Source organism: Oncorhynchus masou, chromosome 32 (genome assembly GCF_036934945.1).
Source record: "Oncorhynchus masou masou isolate Uvic2021 chromosome 32, UVic_Omas_1.1, whole genome shotgun sequence".
NCBI lineage: Eukaryota > Metazoa > Chordata > Actinopteri > Salmoniformes > Salmonidae > Oncorhynchus > Oncorhynchus masou.
The window spans coordinates 31,279,753-31,299,570 of record NC_088243.1 but is presented as its reverse complement, the minus strand read 5'-3'; the positions used below and the strand labels follow the sequence as shown (position 1 = coordinate 31,299,570).

At 43.0% G+C, this 19,818-nt stretch overlaps 1 protein-coding gene across 2 annotated transcripts; it reads left to right on the top strand.

The window, feature by feature from the left end:
- Positions 1-6,747: 6,747 nt before the first annotated feature.
- bmf1 (BCL2 modifying factor 1) lies at positions 6,748-19,563 on the top strand. Of its 2 annotated transcripts, none has more exons than XM_064953888.1 (4): positions 6,748-6,887; positions 10,151-10,346; positions 10,753-10,955; positions 15,774-19,563. In XM_064953888.1, exons 2-4 carry the CDS (start codon positions 10,172-10,174, stop codon positions 15,888-15,890), a joined length of 495 nt encoding a protein of 164 aa, XP_064809960.1. In that variant the 5' UTR covers positions 6,748-6,887; positions 10,151-10,171; the 3' UTR covers positions 15,891-19,563. The 2 variants fall into 2 exon arrangements, with proteins under 2 accessions (XP_064809960.1, XP_064809959.1); XM_064953887.1 differs by having other exon boundaries at positions 10,147-10,346.
- Positions 19,564-19,818: the final 255 nt, after the last annotated feature.

The window sequence follows — 19,818 nt, the reverse complement described above, 5'->3', positions numbered from 1 at the left end:
AAATGGATAAGAAAAGGTCTAAGCCATCAGGTGCCCAGTTTAGTAAAAAGAGGAAAGAAGAAGAAGAGAAACATGCAAAAGATAAAAGTATGCAGGCTCTGTTGCAGAAAGACTGATACATGTTTGATAGTGTCTTGATGCTGTATTGCTATATTGTTTGTCCTTCATGTTCTAATACTTTAATCTTACCCCTTCCTTGTGTTTAAAATAATAATAATAATAAATAAATAAAAATGTTAAAAGGTTTGCAGCTACATCCTCTCTTTATGAGTATAATGTTGTGCATGTAATGAAATAGGCTAGTATAATACTTATGTTTGTTAGCCTATGTTGCTATGTTGCTTGCTATGCTATTATGCTATTACACATAGGGTGACAATATTCAGTTTCCTGTTCAACTAGTTTACATAACATTGGATGATATCATTTCACACAGTTTCATCGTGATAATGTGTGTAGCCTGCAGCAAAACATTTCAAACCTAACTAGCACATTATTGATTTGGTTAACTTTCATTGAGGTGACATCATAAAGGTTTCCTGTGATTGTATTGACTAGGTCCTGAGCTCAGTAAGGGGAATTTCCAATGCTGTATGCTAACTTAAAAGGCGTCTATATATCATACTGGCATTTTGTATTTTTTTTGTGATATATTGAGTCTTTTGGATTGTCTAATACCTAGAATTAGCCAAGGAGGTTGTATGGTTCAATTGGTTCCTAACCTGAAAGTTTGATAAATTGTGCATATTGACATGTATATTTAATTGTGCAACAAATGTATTTAGGGTGTCAGACTCATATACTGTATATCAATGCAAATTCAGGGGCACTTCTAAAATATTTTGGAGCACCCTCTGGCACTGGCCAGGATGAGGAGCCATCTACCTCCTCAGCCACACAGGCCTCTTCAAAATGATCTCAGAGCCTCGGGATGAGGAGCCATCTACCTCCTCAGCCACACAGGCCTCTTCAAAATGATCTCAGAGCCTCGGGATGAGGAGCCATCCACCTCCTCAGCCACACAGGCCTCTTCAGAATGATCTCAGAGCCTCTGGATGATGAGCCATCTACCTCCTCAGCCACACAGGCCTCTTCAGAATGATCTCAGAGCCTCGGGATGAGGAGCCATCCACCTCCTCAGCCACACAGGTGTTTTCACAAATGTTGTCTGAGCCTGAGGATGAAGATGAAGAACCATTTGCTTCCACTTCTCCCCAGCATGATTCTTCAGGTGTTTGTACGCACGCCTGTGTGTGTGTGTGTGTTGGGGGGGGGGGGGTGTACACGCACATGTGTTTATGTGTGCACCCATGCATTACATAAACAAAATAAATAATTCCCCTTCTGCAAAGTTTTAAGTTTCCATATTGTAGGTAACAATGATGATTTTATTATTACTGTGTATGTACGTGGGATGTTCCACCACCCTAAATGCTGTGAATAATGTGTGTAAACTAATGCCCATGTGCTCTCCATTAGAAATGCCTGTAGCACAATCCCCACCAAATGAACCACTGTTTACAGACCCTGCTGACCGGCCTTCAGTTCTGACACAACTAGTTTGCAGAGGACCACGTGAGGTACCACCTAACTTTCTTTTACCTAGGAATGAGAGTGATGGAAGAAGTTGCCACCACCAGTATTTCAGGAAGACCTTGGTGAGTGGTGAAAAAATCCCTAGAAGTTGGTTGGTGTATTCTGAAAGAAACAAACTCTTTTCTAAGAAGAATATTTATTTAGTAAACTCAGGAGTGACAGATGGGAAACATGCAAGTTCTTTGCTGACTTCACACGACAGCAGCCCAGAACACCAAAACTGCATGAAAACGTGGAAAGAACTGGCAATGAGGATCAAAAAAGAGGAAACAATTGACAAGCATGAGATGGCACTTATGGAGGCTGAGAGGATAAGATGGAGAGAGTTGTTGACACGTATGACTGCTATTGTGCAGTCTCTGGCAGTTAGAAATCTGGCACTAAGACAACACACAGAAACACTGTGCTCTCCATCAAATGAAAATGTCCTCAAAGAGGTTGAACTGATGGCACAATTTGATCCAGTCATGAAAGAGCACCTTAACCATGTCCAAAAAGGGACCTCGTGTCACACCACCAGCTACCTTGGCCACCAAATACAGAATTAACTCATTGATTTGTTGAGCAGCAAGGTCTTTTCAATAATGGTGACTGACATCAAGCTGGCAAAGTTCTTCTCTATCATTCTAGATTGCACCTCAGATGTCAGCCACACTAAACAGTTGTCAGTTGTGATTGGAATTGTGTCACTGAAAGAGGAGTCCCACATAAAGGAACATTTTATGGGGTTTCTGGAGGCAGAGGAGTCCACGGGCCAACATTTGGCAGAGGACAGTCTATGATAATGGGGCCAACATGAGAGGCAAAAACAAAGGTGTCCAAGCCAGACTCCTGGAAATGAATCCAAGAGCTCTATATGTGCCATGTGGGGCTCACACGTTGAACCTGGTTGTGCCTTATGCTGCTGAAAGCTTTGTCGATGCCACAGGTTACTTTGGCATCTTACACAAACTGTACTCCTTGTTCTCAGGCTCCACACAGGGATGGGCCATCCTGAAAAAACATGTGGACATCATTTTGAAGATGTGGACTGAGACAAGGTGGGAGATTAAAGTTAAGAGAGTCGAGCCACCGAGGTATCAGGCAGCAGTGGTGAGGGAGGCACTGATAGAGGTAAGGGAATTCAGGAAAGATTTTCCATATTGGAAAATATGGGAGAGACGTTAGGAGTGCTGTTAACCTTCCAAGGTCTCTCAAATGAGGAGCTGACAGAACAATGTGAGGCCCTTAGTATGACACTGCAATATAAAGAACACTCAGACTTGGATGGCAGAGAGCTTGCACAGAAACTGAAGAACTTGCCTGACTTGCCATCGAAGACCATAACCCTGATTGAGCTGCTGATGTTTATACATGCAAGGGGACTCTCAGAAATGTATCCAAATTTGTGGACTGCTCTCAGAATTTATCTTAATTGGATTCATTTACAGGAGTGACCGTAGCTGAAGCAGAGAGGAGCTTTTCAAAGCTGAAGCTCATCAAATCCTACCTGAGCTCCACCATGTCACAGGAATGCCTTAGTGGCCTTGCTGTCATCAGTATTAACCATGCAATTGCTGGGCTGATCGATTTAAGCTGATCGACTCCCTAAAAAATGTATTTATTTACAAAAATATACATTTACGTTCAAAAGATTGGGGTCACTTAAAAATGTCCTTGTTTTTGAAAGAAAATGTAAAAAATCTCCATTAATATAACATCAAATTGATCAGATATAGATCAGAAACAGTGTAGACATTGTTATGGTTGTAAATGACTATTGTAGCTGGAAATGGCTGATAAAAAAAAATGAATATCTACATAGGTGTACAGAGGCCCATTATCAGCAACCATCACTCCTGTGTTCCAATGGCATAGAAAGAGGAGTGGGAGGCCCCGGTGCACAACTGAGCAAAAGTACATTTTTATTTTATATTTTATTTCACCTTTATTTAACACCAAGTAGGCTAGTTGAGAACAAGTTCTCATTTGCAACTGCGACCTGGCCAAGATAAAGCATAGCAGTGTGAACAGACAACAACACAGAGTTACACATGGAGTAAACAATAAACAATAAACATGTCAATAACATAGTAGAAAAGAAAGAATCTATATACATTGTATGCAAAAGGCATGAGGAGGTTGGCAATAAATAGGCCATAGGAGTGAATAATTACAATTTAGCAGATTAACACTGGAGTGATAAATGATCAGATGAACATGTGCAGGTAGAGATACTGGTGTGCAAAAGAGCAGAAAAGTAAATAAAATATAAACAGTATGGGGATGAGGTAGGTCAATTGGGTGGGCTATATACCGATGGACTATGTACAGCTGCAGTGATCGGTTAGCTGCTCAGGTAGCAGCTGTTTAAAGTTGGTGAGGGAGATAAAAGTCTCCAACTTCAGAGATTTTTGCAATTCGTTCCAGTCGCAGGCAGCAGAGAACTGGAAAGAAAGGCGGCCAAATGAGGTTTTGGCTTTAGGGATGATCAGTGAGATACACCTGCTGGAGCGTGTGCTACGGGTGGGTGTTGCCATCGTGACCAGTGAACTGAGATAAGGCGGAGCTTTACCTAGCATAGACTTGTAGATGACCTGGAGCCAGTGGGTCTGGCGATGAACTTGTAGTGAGGATCAGCCGACTAGAGCATACAGGTCGCAGTGGTGGGTGGTATAAGGTGCTTTAGTAACAAAACGGATGGCACTGTGATAAACTGCATTCAGTTTGCTGAGTAGAGTATTGGAAGCTTTTTGTAGATGACATCGCCGAAGTCGAGGATTGGTAGGATAGTCAGTTTTACTGGGGTAAGTTTTGCGGCGTGAGTGAAGGAGGCTTTGTTACGAAATAGAAAGCCGACTCTAGATTTGATTTTGGATTGGAGATGTTTGATATGAGTCTGGAAGGAGAGTTTGCAGTCTAGCCAGACACCTAGGTACTTATAGATGTCCACATATTCTAGGTTGGAACCATCCAGGGTGGTGATGCTAGTCGGGCATGCGGGTGCAGGCAGCGAACGGTTGAAAAGCATGCATTTGGTTTTACTAGCGTTTAAGAGCAGTTGGAGTGTTGTATGGCATTGAAGCTCATTTGGAGTTTAGATAGCACAGTGTCCAAGGAAGGGCCAGAAGTATACAGAATGGTGTCGTCTGCGTAGAGGTGGATCAGGGAATTGCCCGCAGCAAGAGCAACATCATTGATATATACAGAGAAAAGAGTCGGCCCGAGAATTGAACCCTGTGGTACCCCCATAGAGACTGCCAGAGGACCAGACAACATGCCCTCCGACTTGACACACTGAACTCTGTCTGCAAAGTAGTTGGTGAACCAGGCAAGGCAGTCATCAGAAAAACCGAGGCTACTGAGTCTGCCGATAAGAATATGGTGATTGACAGAGTTGAAAGCCTTGGCTAGGTCGATGAAGACGGCTGCACAGTACTGTCTTTTATCAATGGCGGTTATGATATCGTTTAGTACCTTGAGCGTGGCTGAGGTGCACCCGTGACCGGCTCGGAAACCGGATTGCACAGCGGAGAAGGTACGGTGGGATTCGAGATGGTCAGTGGTCTGTTTGTTGACTTGGCTTTCAAAGACCTTAGATAGGCAGGGCAGGATGGATATAGGTCTGTAACAGTTTGGAGAGGGGGATGACCGCGGCAGCTTTCCAATCCTTGGGGATCTCAGATGATACGAAGGAGAGGTTGAACAGGCTGGTAATAGGGGTTGCCACAATGGCCGCGGACAGTTTCAGAAATAGACGGTCCAGATTGTCAAGCCCAGCTGATTTGTAGGGGTCCAGGTTTTGCAGCTCTTTTTTTTACAGCGGAGCTGTTGGCCGAGGTTGGAGTAGCCAGGAGGAAGGCATTATCACGGATTTATCGGTGGTGACCGTGTTACCTAGCCTCAGTGCAGTGGGCAGCTGGGAGGAGGTTAGAGTGTCTAGTTTGAGAAACTGATGCCTCACAAGTCCTCAACTGGCAACTTCATGAAATAGTACCCGCAAAACACCAGTCTCAAAGTCAACAGTGAAGAGGCAACTCCGGGACGCTGGCCTTCTAGGCAGAGTTGAAAAGAAAAAGACATATCTCAGACTGGCCAATAAAAAAAAGATTAAGATGGGCAAAAGAACACAGAAACTGGACAGAGGAACTCTGCCTTGAAGGCCAGCATTCCGGAGTCGCCTCTTCACTGTTGATGTTGATACTGGTGTTTAACAAAATTAGCATTACACAAGCTGAATTAAATGTAAAAGTCTTTGAAAATAAAAAGCTTGCGGTACACTCAGTAGTCCATTGGCATTTCATAGAGATACACTTGTTTTTGAGAAATCTTCGAAAAATAACAGGAATTTCGCATTAATATGAAAAGCATATACTAAAATGTGAAAATACTACATGTCATGTCTCACAATCGATATCTATCTTATGTCTATATTGTTTTATGAGACATGAGGTTTGGACTTCCTTAGAGGTTATCTACACAATTAACATACTATTTCACCCATTGGTCAAAATATGCATTATTGATTGGACATCCTATCTAATTACATTTTATTGCCAAATGCATGCCTATCTAGAACAAACACAGCAATGTCATCCTAAATATGAACATAACATTTTGCCACATACTGTTGGTATTAGGCCTACTACATCTGTTTAGAAACGTGTCTAGTCATAGCGAAAAGATTGTGTGGGCATAGCGTAGCAACCCAGTCATTACAGTTTTAGTAGCCTACAACTTTCACATTTTTTTGTAATTCATAATATCACTGACATTCATTTTATTATATCGAATATACAGTAGTACTAGGCTATAAACCCTTTGTGCTCACTTGTTCTTACTTTCGTTGATGGCAATTCAGTCAGCTGAGTGTAAGCGACAAACCAAAGCTGTCTCACGCACGAGCGAATTTCCCATCCACGTGTCTGAATACACGATTTGGAAGCAGGATCAAAACAAACCCTCTGATTGGTTATGATAAAAAAATGCTAATGAGCTCTTAAAGGGCCATACACTACTCACGTTGTAATGCCAAAGACACTCTATGGTAACACAATTAAACATCGCCTGCATACTGCTGTTTCTTTAAGACCACTTTATTTACTTATTTTTTTATGTTCACGCCCAGTATTTGAGGGCGGAGAGATTTTGTAGCTGATGCCTGTGAAATGAAATCAGCTTGTTGCCGTTTGTCTCACAGAATCAAAGTTGCGGTGGAGTGATACGGACTAAATCCTCTTGGGTTTACAGTGAACAGAGACCATTTACTTTTGTCTATACACCGGTAATATCATCGAAGGACATATCTTGTGGTGAGTTCCGGGTCATAATGTATCAAATAAGATTGAACAGTGTCATTCACCTGTTGTTTTTTATTGTATATTTGCTTTGCTGGTCTGCCTGTGCTGTAAAATGTTGGACATTGTGCCATTGAGTCGCGCTACATTGTCTCTCACACCACCCCCGGTATAGTCGCTGGGACTATTCCCATTCATGATGTGTGGACATTTCTCACCGATATAGGACATTATATGGATATTTGACAATTGACTTGACGGTAGTTGCGTGTTGATGTGATATGGCAAACAATCGTAGCCAGCCACATAACATAGTATTTTTTTATTTTGTGTGCGCGTCGATGTGGCATTCCCTCTCTGGAGAGCTTATAGTCGGCACCGTGTCGGCATTTCCAGTGTCTCCAATGGTTTTACTCAAACTCTAAACAAGCAAGCAATTTTTCCAAGTACTCAAATTGGGAAATAACACATCTGTGTCTTGGTTTATATCGTCAAATTCGCTTAATAACTTGCATGGTTTATAAACAAATGAATTAAGTGTAATAAGACAGATATGACAGGTTCCTTCAAAATAATCAGAGCGTGCTACGAATCTCACGATAAAGAAGAATATCAAGAATATCTACGGCCGCACAATAAATTATGCAATACACTTGACAGTTGAGAGAGATGGTTGTCATTCCCACATATCACAGCTTATTATGAACCAGAGGCTATTCTATATATATATATATATATATATATATATATATATATATATTCACCTTTATTTAACCAGGTAGGCCAGTTGAGAACAAGTTCTCATTTACAACTGCGACCTGGCCAAGAAAAAGCAAAGCAGTGCGACACAAACGATAAAAACAGAGTTACACATGGAATAAACAAACATACAGTCAATAACACAATATATAAAAGTATATACACAGTGTGTGCAGATGTCGAGGAGGTAAGGCAATAAATAGGCCATAGTAGCGAAGTAATTACAATTCAGCAAATTAACACTGGAGTGATAGATGTGCAGATGGTGATGTGTAAGTAGAAATACTGGTGTGCAAAAGAGCAAAAAAGTAAATAAAAACAGTATGGGGATGAGGTAGGTAGATTGGATGGGCTATTTACAGGTGGGCTGTGTACAGCTGCAGCGATCGGTTAGCTGCTCAGATAGCTGATGTTTAAAGTTAGTGAGGGAGATATAAGTTTCCAACTTCAGCGATTTTTGCAATTCGTTCCAGTCATTGGCAGCAGAGAACTGGAAGGAAAGGCGACCAAAGGGGGTGTTGGCTTTGGGGATGACCAGTGAGACATACCTGTTGGAGCGCGTGCTACGGGTGGGTGTTGTTATCATGACCAGTGAGCTGAGAAGGCTAGCAAAGATTTATAGATGACCTGGTGCCAGTGGGTCTGGCGACAAATATGTTACGAGGGCCAGCCGACGACAGAATACAGGTCGCAGTGGTGAGTAGTATATGGGGCTTTGGTGACAAAACAAATGGCACTGTGATAGACTACATCCAGTTTGCAGAGTAGAGTGTTGGGGGCTATTTTGTAAATGCCATCGCCGAAGTCGAGGATCGGCCTATAGGCTACTAATGTCAGTTACCTGAATAGTTTTAGTGTCCTGTGCTCAACACATCCGTCTTGACCACACTCCTTATACATAAGTTCATTTTGATAGAATATTTTGTCAGGTAGATAGATAGAATATTTTGTCAGGTTTCCAGGTAGTGGGTTGGGGGGTGGGGGTGGGGGGTGGGGGTGTAGTCTGTTGTGTGTGTGTTGTCAGTATGGGTGGGGGTGATGTTCAGAGTTGTCTTGAGTTATAGTAGGCTATCTGTGAGTCAATTGAGCCCAATACAGTAGGGGGAGCCACTGGTTGACACACACTTGAGGGAACAGACTTTGGTCCGTGGCAGAGAACTGAATGGTAGTTGTAAGAAAATACCGCCAGAATATACTTTTGTGCAACTTCCATGTTCTTGTCTTGTGTTTGTCAAAACAACGCACTAAGTGGTTTTGCATGTAGGATTTATTGCGATTGCATACAGGGTGCCATAGCAGACCTCTTTACACAGAATAATAGGCACTAAAGAAACTGAGGCAAATCTCTTTTGGTGAAGAAATGAAAAAGCATCCTCAGAACCTGGCATGTTGACAAATCCAAGGAGAGAAGAGACTGGCTCCGTCTTTCTTCATCCAAGGCTGTCATTACCCATTTGCAGCAGACTCTCATTTGGAAGTGTATAGTGGTGTGGTAGTAGCCTAACCCTGTATTACAGTATTGATGGAGAGTTCTAAAAGGGTTCACGAGGCTACTTACATTTCAGCAGTATTTTGATAACACTTTGACCGCCATATAGCTGAAGGCTGTGTGATGCTGTGAATTAACCAAACATAGAGATTGTTGTCTGCTCTGCTAGCCAAGGGCCTCAGGAGAATCCTAGCATGAATCTCTGCCAGTACTGGAGGGATCCTCAAGTTTGATCTAGCAGCAATGTTGTAGAGAAGCTTTTCACTTTTTTTCTTCCCTTTTTTTATTTTTTATTTTACAAATATTTTTTTTTACAAATCTCATTAGCAGTGTAGACCTATTCATTATGAGCAAGTCTCTAGACCAAGCGTCAGACTCGTCACTTAAGCCTGTTTGTCGTATTTGCAAGTCTAGGCACTGTTGTCTCGGCTACTCTGCATGGTATAGTCTCAAGCCATTAGACTGTATGAGGGACCACGCTAGCCACAGGTCCGCTGGGTTGAGGTCAGAGAGAAATGGAGACTGCCTCTCACTCAACCCTGTCTGCCAAACCCCCAATTTTGGTACATTTAGCCAACGAGTCTCCAAACCACAGCGAACTGTGTGGTTTGATCACTATGACGAGCTGAGCGATTTGTCTAAATCAGCACTGTGCTTCACAACCACAGACTGAGAAGAGCTCTGCTAGCTTTCTGTTCCACATGGATCTCCTCTACGGACTGTGCTCTGCTCTGGCTGGATCAGCCAGCATGGCCTTTATTTATAGAAGGGTAGTTATTATGGATTATAAAGGTTGTCTTTAATGGTAATTATTGTTCTGACCAAATGACCAAGTACATTTACAGAATGGTAAATGTTCTCTATGGTAATGCCTGAGGCAAGGTCATCTCATCAGTACAGAGACAGACATGTTTAGAATCCACATTGATTTGAAGGTAAAGATCCCAATTTGTCAATATCAATACAGTAGTCAATGGAAGTCTTAGCAGAGTAATACGCTTAACTCTCTCTCTCTTCTCCCTCTAGGCAGGTCTTAGCAGATTTCTGCCGAATGGATGATGAGGAGGATGATGTGTTTGTGCCAGACTCCTCCCACTGCTGGCGCACAGCCTTCAGGGAAATAAAGTACGAGGACAGAGGCACCCAGACACCCAGCCCTGCCCTGGCACTGCCCAACGACATGCTGCCCTGTGGGGTGGCCCAGGAGCCCAGACCACTCTTCTACGGTGAGGCCTACAACACACACACGCACACACACACAAACAAACAAACACAGTGTGAGAAATAGGTAAGAGTGGAACTCTGCTGTAGTCAGCTCCTGGCGCCTGATAGTTCTAGCCACAGAAGCGTTTATGACCTGTGTGTAGTGTACCCAGCTGCTTTCCCATTCAGATGGCGCCACATGAGGTTGTTTAGCCTGGCCCTGTGCAGATGTGACGACAGGCCATACCTGTATAACTGACCCTTTACTTGGACACCGTGGCGCTGTCTGTCAGTAATGTCCTCTTTGTCCTGGCACACTACAGATAACGCTGGTAATTTAAAAGATTACTGTGTGTAAACTTTGGAGTGTTATGAGGTGCAGGGCTTATGAAATTGACCTGACCAGTATCTATGGCCTTTTTTCTACAGGCAATGCAGGCTTTCGATTGCACTTTCCAGCGCGGTTTGAGCAGGTTGGAGACCAGGGGCCTCAGGATCAGCATCAGGTGGAGAGAGGGAGGATGGAACGGCTTCAACAGCAGCCTCAGCAGCCAGCACAAAGCATGGAGGTCTGCATTGGACAGAAACTCCAACTCATCGGAGACCAGTTCTACCAAGAACACCTTCAACTGGTGAGGATACCCACCGTGACTGACTGCACAACACAGCTAAAGCACACTGGATAGGCCTACTGTACTCAGGGGCCTGCAGAGAGAGTGAGCACCAGAAGTGGCTTCTTTATGGGCATCCGTTGTAGTCATGTCTATGTGTCCCATGTTTGTTTTGGCCAGTGAACATGAATTAGCCCATTGTTCTGACCTCTCGTTCTACCTCTCCAAGACACAGCTTAACCAGGGCAGCCCCTCCCCCTCCTCAGCTTCCTGTTTATTTGTCTCTGCCTCTCTCCCCCCATTTCCTCCCTATGCTGCCACGGTGCCACAGGGGGCATGAAGGAGTCCACCACAGACATTATGGTCAGGGTGACATTGCTAGTTACTGTGCTGAATACGTTGAAGAGCTCAGACTGTAACTCTCTTGACATCAGTGGAGGCTGGTGGGTGGAGCTAAAGGAGGACATGCTCATTTTAATGGCTGGAATGGAATTAATGGAACAGAGTCAAACATGTGGATTCCATATATTTGATGTGTTTGATACTGTTCCATTTATTCCATTCCAGCCATTACAATGAGCCTGTCCTCCTATAGCTCCTCCCGCCAGCCTCTTCTGCTTGACATACTATACATTTGGTTGTATTGGTGGTAGAACTGTGGATCTTTGAGATTTTCTTTCTGCAGAGCACCAATGGCACATTTTGAAGAGAAGGAAACACTAAAAGAGTCATCAAGCAGAAAAAAACTAAAGGCACACACTTACACACATAAACACACTCAACACACTCTCACACAGAGAAAAAGCAGAAGTGGCCGGACTAGGTAAACATGTTGTAACCCGAAGCTTGGCGCATGAGCCCGGGGGAACAGATGTGGTTAGGGAGTCTCCAGCCAGTCCTGCAGATCAGTTGCCCCCACCACCCACAATAGACTCCCAAATAAGAAGGCTGTGTGTCTGGAGGAGGGGCCGGGAGGGGCCCACTCACTTAATGCACACCCTATCTAATGGGCTTAGAGGTTTGACCAACTAAAGACAACTGTCTTGAATTTCCTCAATCGCTTTCATGAAGTGCATGGACCTTTTCAGTCTCATATAGATAGATATTCAAGGCTTTATTTAGGCTCTGAAACTACATTTTTGTAATCAGATTGGTGTAACTAAGCAGACTTCTTATTCGCTGATGTGTTTCTGATTTTCTCCCACACTCCGGCTGAGGTTAAATTAATACCACAGACTGCTGTCCTGTAGCCACACTGCACCGTGACTCATGTGATGTGACACAGGAAGTTAAAGGCAGAGTCAGGCAGGCGTTATGTTATCAGGGCTGCGATACACTGACTGACGTACAGCAGAGACAGAACCAGGGCAGAGGATGAGGAAGTGGCTCTTGCTCTCTCCTTACTCACTGGGTAAACGCAACAACAAGTGAGAGTAGTCAGAGTGAGAACACTGTGATGTCATATCCTGAAGCTGCAGAGCTCTAGGGCACATACACTCCCACACTGCTAAGCCTAGCAAGTTAAGGAAAAAAACAACTGTGAGGTAACTTTTTTTTTTTCAAAGCCTAGAGAATAGTGGATCTGGATTATTGAATTTGGCAACATACTGTATATAGCAACCAACCGTTAGGTGTTATTTCAGTCCTTGAAGTTATTGACTACTCTCTTGTCATTCGAGTGGGCAGAATTACTGTTCTTGTCTGCAGAGCCCACTCAGGCCAGGGAGTTGTACAGGCCTGAGTCTCTGAGAGTTTCTCTCTGCCTGTCTGGCTGCTGTTGAGTGATGCTTGGACAGACTAACCCAAACAGATCAGTGTGTTTTTAATGCGTGATCTCCAGTTTAGCCTATGGCTGCTATTCCTGGCGCTGTGCTTTCATTGTGTAATGCAGTCTTCAGCAGTGAGGTAGGTAACCCACCTCAGGCTGCTGGTGCTTGGCAGAACTGTGTGTGTGTGTGTGTGTGTGTGTGTGTGTGTGTGTGTGTGTGTGTGTGTGTGTGTGTGTGTGTGTGTGTGTGTGTGTGTGTGTGTGTGTGTGTGTGTGTGTGTGTGTGTGTGTGTGTGTGTGTGTGTGCGTGTGAGCATGACTGTGATAGTCTTTCAATCTTTCACTTGGACTGCCACCTTTCAATGATATGTTTCTCACTCTTGTCAATCGATCATTGCAATCATGTATTGTAGAGCATCAGAAGGCTTTCAAACGCAGTTTGACACCCATCTCCTTGACTGACTCATAATCAACCCCTTCCATTTCCCTATCATCCTACCATCATGGCCCATGGCAGGGGGAGGCAGTAAGGTGCTTAAGTGTGTAAGTGGAGCGTTGGTGCTGACACATGAACTGCTCTCAGTCTGAGAAGGCTGGAGAGACAGAGCAGAGACCCCGAGAGCAGAGCAGTATTGACATGACATGAGGAGGGTAGCCATCTGAGACATGGCAGTAATGACAGTCACAATGACAGGAAGACTGCCACAGTCCGCATAGATCGAGGAGCAGAGTTGGGTTACACCAAGACTCCTCTTGGTGCTCTTGATGAGTGTTGAAAACCCAAGCACTGAATGTCCCTAGGGTATGTTTGTGTGTTTGTGTGTGTGTGTCTCAGATCTCCATTCCTTATCTTCTAACTGTTCTGTAAGGGCACTTCACTTTCTCTACAGTTGTTGAGATATAGATGTCTAGATTCCTGTCCTCTCCTGCCTGTTGGCTGTCCACTCCTGCCCTGAGATGTGTGGCTCTGAGTCTCTGGCCACTGGTCGTTGCCTGTCTGTGTAGCATATAAGCCAGTGCCTCTGTGAGCCTTAGGACAGACAGACAGACAGACAGACAGACAGACAGACAGACAGCCAGCATCATGAGGCTCTGATAAAACACATCAGGGTTGTGTTGGCGTGATGACATTCTGCATCTGGCTAGTGTCTGTTCTCTTATCACTGGCTAAATTTAGAACCTGACCGAGTCGTATTAGACAGTTGGTGGTGTGACTCGTGAATCATGAGTGAGCGACAGGGCTGGCCCACACCCCACCATCTCTGAGTTGAGCTGGGTGGAGGAACCAGAAGAGGAGGAAAGGGTCACTGTCAAACTCAGGGGCTTTCTGCTGCTGATCTTAGAGGACAGGACATTGTGGCTGTGAAGTAGATATCATGTACACATTAGGTGCGGTTTAAGCAATGTTTGTTGATAAAAAGATATGAGCCCATTGTGTTAACAGATGGCCTGGAAGTATCTTGCCCTGGTATTGCTCACTGTAGGCCTACAAAACACTGTACAGCAATACTGACAGTCACAACTACCTGTAATGGGCTTTGCCCTATGTGAGAGCTGGCCTGTTCGGGTGTAATCACAGACAGATGAATGGGCTTGGTAATGTGCTTTGTAGTTGTAATTAGATCTAAAGAAAGGGTGTCTCAAGGCAGAACTGTGTTGCTATGTTAGCTGTTGTTAGGGCTCAGAGTATCTTCAGGTGAACTAGTTCAATTTGTGCTACGTATAATGTACATTTATGAAGAAGACTTTATGAAGCAGACAGTGTTATTATGCACTTAACCCTCAGTTAGCTTCAAATATATGCGACAACACAAAACTAGCACAATCAAGATTCCCAGAAGTCCCTCAAATAGCCAATGGCGATTCCCGAATTGTTTATTTTCTTTTTGTTTAACAAAAAACTGGTGTGTGTGGAGCGTGCAGGAGCCGGTTTGCACCTGGCACCAGCTTATGCAACACTCTACAACAGCGTTTCCCAAGCTAAAGGTTACGACCCTATGTGGGGTCGCCTAATTTAAAAATGATGACAGGAACTAAAATAAAAAATCACGCTTGGTTCATAGAACCGGGGTTATGTCAGTCACCTCCTGTAGCCGGTAGATACAGTTGTAATAAACAGAGCGGTTTCTGTTTTCTGCCTACAGATATGTCTCTATCTTTTGAACGGTTTAAGCTGTGGCAGAGAACCTGGGCCTTACCACAATGGAGAGTGCAGGCTAGTTATAAACAGCTTGATCTCTGTGGTTGGACACAGATGCTGCCTCAGCTGTTTTGTTAAGATGGTACAAGTCAACTCGGCAGTCACGCTTTGGTGGAATTGGAATACAATGGGATAATGTTGCCTGAAACTGCCAATGTGCTTACAGAGTATTGCCAAAACATATTATCCAGCCTATTGCTGGTCTTTGTTAGTTTATGGCGTGTGTCTAAAAATAGCCGGGGTGTTATCAGGTCCAGTAGTGTCTGTTTCGTCTGTAGATTAGTTACTTTGTGGATCTAAACTCAGCTCTCATACTGAGATGCATTTCTGTGGGTCTCCGCCCTTCCTCAAGTGCTCCCTAATCCTATTTAGTGCAATTATCTTATCTCCTCCTTTCAATGGCAGAGATAGCATTATCCTCCAAATCACACACTATCCAGTTGGCTCTCTATCCAGAGAAGGAGGCTGCTTCGGATGTGCTGTTGGATTCTGCTTCCATAGACAAGAGCTGTGCAATGAATGTGTCTGTGGCATGGGGTGGTAGTTAGTGTTACACTGGCTGTATAGGGTTCTCAATCCTGCACACAAAGAGACGGCGTTAATAAGTAGTGCTGGGGACAGGCATAGACTGTTGTGAAAATATCAGCGCCATTCCGGTTTCTGGTTTTGACTTACTCCTCCTCAATTTACTCTGTTGATCCCTCTCACTGACAATCACCACACATCACTCACCAACAACCATCCAGAGCTCCAACTGAACACCCTGGTAAGTTAATGATGCCATCATTTGTCATTGACTATGCCAGTTTCCTGACTATCCTGTCCACATCCTGTTCTGACTCGGTTGTTTTTCTCCCTTGTTTTGTTGCAGTATCACCGAAACCAAAGGAACATGAGGCCCTTGTGGTGGCGCCTGGCCTCAGCTCTGCTAACCCTGCTGTTTGAGCAGGAGGCCATCGCTGGAGGGGGGAGAGCAGGGTGGAGGTGATGGAGAAGACCAGCCCAGACCACCTCTCTCCCACAGGGACTGGACTCCTAATGGCACTGTCAAATGTAACATGGCTCAGTTTGGGGAAAAGAAGAGAGAAAAGGTCACCGCAGGACGGAGACAACCATTTTTTTTACAAGGTAAATTTTTTTCCAAGAAGATGCCATGTTGTTTCACGAGATTCCTCTACTGGACGATGTCCTTATTTTGGTAATTGTGTGATGTAGTATTTTGTACAGTCATTATTCCTGTTGAATTTGTTTGCACTTGTGTATGTGTACATCTTGAATGGCCTCCATGGACCTGGGAATGCCTTATCAATGTCTCCTGCCACAACCCAACGACTGTTGACATGAACCAAGCAGAAGAAAGCAAGATATGGAGGGATCTGAAGAAGGGAAAGAAGAGTGGTTCGTGGGGTTTTCTTTTCTGAAGTTTCCCAAGGAAATAATCGGTCAAACTTGACAATTTACAAATTTCCAAAGGCACAGTTTCTCAGAACAAAGCATTTTGCACCTCAACTCATCCTTCTCCTCAATGGGGTTGTGTGTATACTGTCATAATACTGTTATATTACATGTTGATTTTTCTTTGCTCTTCCAGTCACTTTCATTGCATTGATTTCAATAATTGTTGTTTTTTCCCTGTGTCACCAAAAGTAATAAGAACAAAATTGTGGAGCCCTCGGTGGCTTCTAAGGTGGCTAGTGCCACTTTGTGGTGTGAAGGTTGATTTAGATTTATTATGATCCCCATTAGCCGACGCCAATGGTGACAACTAGTTTTACTGGGGTCCGACATATAACGAAAAAGACATTACAGACAAAAGACTTTTACAATTTAGATACAACTTCCGAGACAAAGGGGATCCCACGAGTTACTTCAAGTTACTAAGAGAGATCACCGTATTTTCAATCATAGTCTATTTCCGATTGATCTTTTACTAATTCCATAAGTCCCAAAACTGGACCCCAGCCACTGTAAGAAACAGTGTGCTGATCATTTTAGTCCCGTAAGACTTTCAGGCCCTTCAAGTGGAGCTACGGATCCACATTGTTTGCACTATAGTACATTAGTCAGGAGTAGATTAGGTTACAAAACCAACCTCTGTTATTCAATGAAGGTGTTTAACTGTATCTGATTTCTCATGGTAACATTGCAATGTTTTCAGTCACATTTCCATTCATTTTCATTCACATATCATCACAGGAACTGACCTATGGACCAACAGTCTGAGGTACGAGTGATGCTGGTTAACTGAAGGCCTCATTGAAATTCCAGTGTTTTTTTTTTTAGCCCTCTAACTGATGTGCTTTTTAACCCACTGTCAGATATTCAATTGTATTCTGGACACCAATGCAATAATGTGCAAACAAACCAGTGAAACAACAGCCTTTCCTCTCCTCTCAGGATTCTTACATGGGCTTTTATACTGCTTTTTGTACCTGTGGGGTGATCTTGTATTAGTTCTTTGTCCTCGGATCCTGTGGTGTAACTGTTTGATAGAAATGACCACTGCTAATCCAATTGACAAGAGAAAGTGTCTGAGATTAGAAGTAACTGGTAGTGTGGAAGACTGTATTTGCTGTTGAAATTTGAATCTGTTTGATGTATTCTTGAAGATGCTGTTTGTTGTACATTTTATTGCCTTTTTACTTTACTTTCGTCCATTTTGAAGGAGCAGTATACATATTTTAGACACAACTCTTATTACCCGGTTATGTTTGGTCCTACAGTACTAATGTGTCATCATCTGTCTGTATAATCAGAGCTTTTTTTTCAACCCTTCATTTAGAATACTGGAGATATGTCTCAGGGCCAGGGAAAATACAATACTTTTATTAAGAGTTTCCCATGTAGAGTAGAAGGACAAAGGAAGTTAGTGGTTAAGGCCAAATTCTGTTGTCTGCATCAGTGGAAATACATTTGAAACATAACCATAGATACAAAGGTACACTTTAGACAGAGTGGTCAGATGATTACGCTTGCTATGACTCTGTTATGGCAGGGACTACGTTAGAAGCCTGTGGGGCAGTGAGAGATCAGCTGAACGTTGGTGTTGTTTGTTGTTGTTTCCTGCAGATCCTGAACACTGAGCCAGTCACAGTAGCTTCCTGTCTCACTGTAGCACATTGACCAGTTTCTAAACTTGCTTATCTCAGTCTACTGTAGCCTACGTCTCTGTGTACTGCTCCTCCATTTCCTTTAGGACTTTTGGTGTTGTTTTCAGTTTTGTATTTATTTTATATTTATTTTTTGTATATTCACCCTTTTCTACTGTATAGATTTTGTGTGCAATTTATCTTCCTTTTTTTGGTTCTAGATGTGTGTATGATACATTTGTTTGACTGTGCAGAGTGATGGTTGTCTGCACTGTGTCTGGTTTTCCCTGAGGGTAATAATCTCCAGAAATGGGCCCAATCGGTTAAGGCATTTATCTAAATCAGCCACGTCAAGTCATCCATTCAGTAGACAGCAGTAGAATCTATTTCCTGGTCAATGGCTTGGAGCTGGATCAGTAACCTTCCGATAATTTGCCTCGTTTTCCTTTAGTCACTGGGCATTGGTTATGGGTTCATTCCTTTTTGTCTTCTTTAGCGTTCTTTTGTAATCAACATGCACTGGAAAGTACTTTGTGTCTGTAGAGCTGGTGGCTCCCTGAGCTATCCCTGTGTTATTGTACAGTGTACTCTGGATCGTTCTCTCAAGTCTGTCAGGTGCTGAACTAGCTGAGTGTGTCTTTACTATAGCAGACCATTGACGAAGCTATAACCTGTATAGGACATTTTTTATTTCTTTGAAAGAGAAACAAGCCACCATGATGCCCATAAATCATTTGGTAGAGAGGGTTCTGAAGCTGTGTAGTGCAGATAGTATATGGCAAGTCTATCTCAGCACTATGCAAGGCTACAGGAACTAAAAAGAGTGAGTTTTGTATATTATGGCTAAACCATAAGTGTCTTGAATTTTTGTAGTCCACTTTCTTTAAATTTGAAGTTTTTTGAGGAAGGTTTCAATTTGTATGTTTATTTTTTTATTATTTGTATTAAGAACCTTCTTTGGTCATTGTCTTCGTAACTTTTTAAATGTCTTTTCATATGAAAGGGCCAGGTTTTATACGGACAGTTTTTACGGTTTTAAATCCTTTTTAATACTTGTTGGATCTTTTTATGAGTCCAATGGGATCAAGGGCTTTTTCGTATAAATATGAACTTGAAACATTCATTTTGTGACTGGTTCTGGTGTAAACATGTTTTCAACGATAACAACAAAACAGAAAATGTATTTCAGTGTTGTACACCATCTGACATCATCACCATTAAACACGGTCCTTTCTAAGGAACCGATGAACTGTACATGTATTACTGACACCCTGGAAAATGCCTTTAACTGCTCAGTTTCAACTAAGTCTTGATTATCACACACTCTCTGTACTCCCAAGAAAAGAGACCCAGTGAAAATGTAGCATTTCTGTAAACATTGACTGTGTGTTTTCGAGACTGTACTGTGCACTCATTTATTTTTTAGCGTTTCGTTTTATTTGTCGAAGGACAATTTGTTATGTAGTGCAATATGCTGTACATATAAGAGCTTTTCTCTGCAAATCTTTTTCTGAATTTCTTCTTGGTTTTTTGGCTCTTTTTTTCCAATAAAATTGTATGAAAAGTGTAAAAGGTTTCTCTGTTATTTCTCTCCCCAAAAAGGTCCCCTGGTAAAAGTAGATGTTGTGGTTACTTGATTAATGACTCAAGTTGTGCTGAGGTAGAACTTATTATTCTCTCCCCTCCTACAATGTCAAACATCAAGACGTCCATGTGTTACAAGCATCATTGTAAAATGAAGCCACTTGAAACTAGCCAACCATCTGAGGATAGCCAGCCTGCCATTAGAAGTTAGCCAGGCATTTGGCATTGGTAGTGCTCATCACA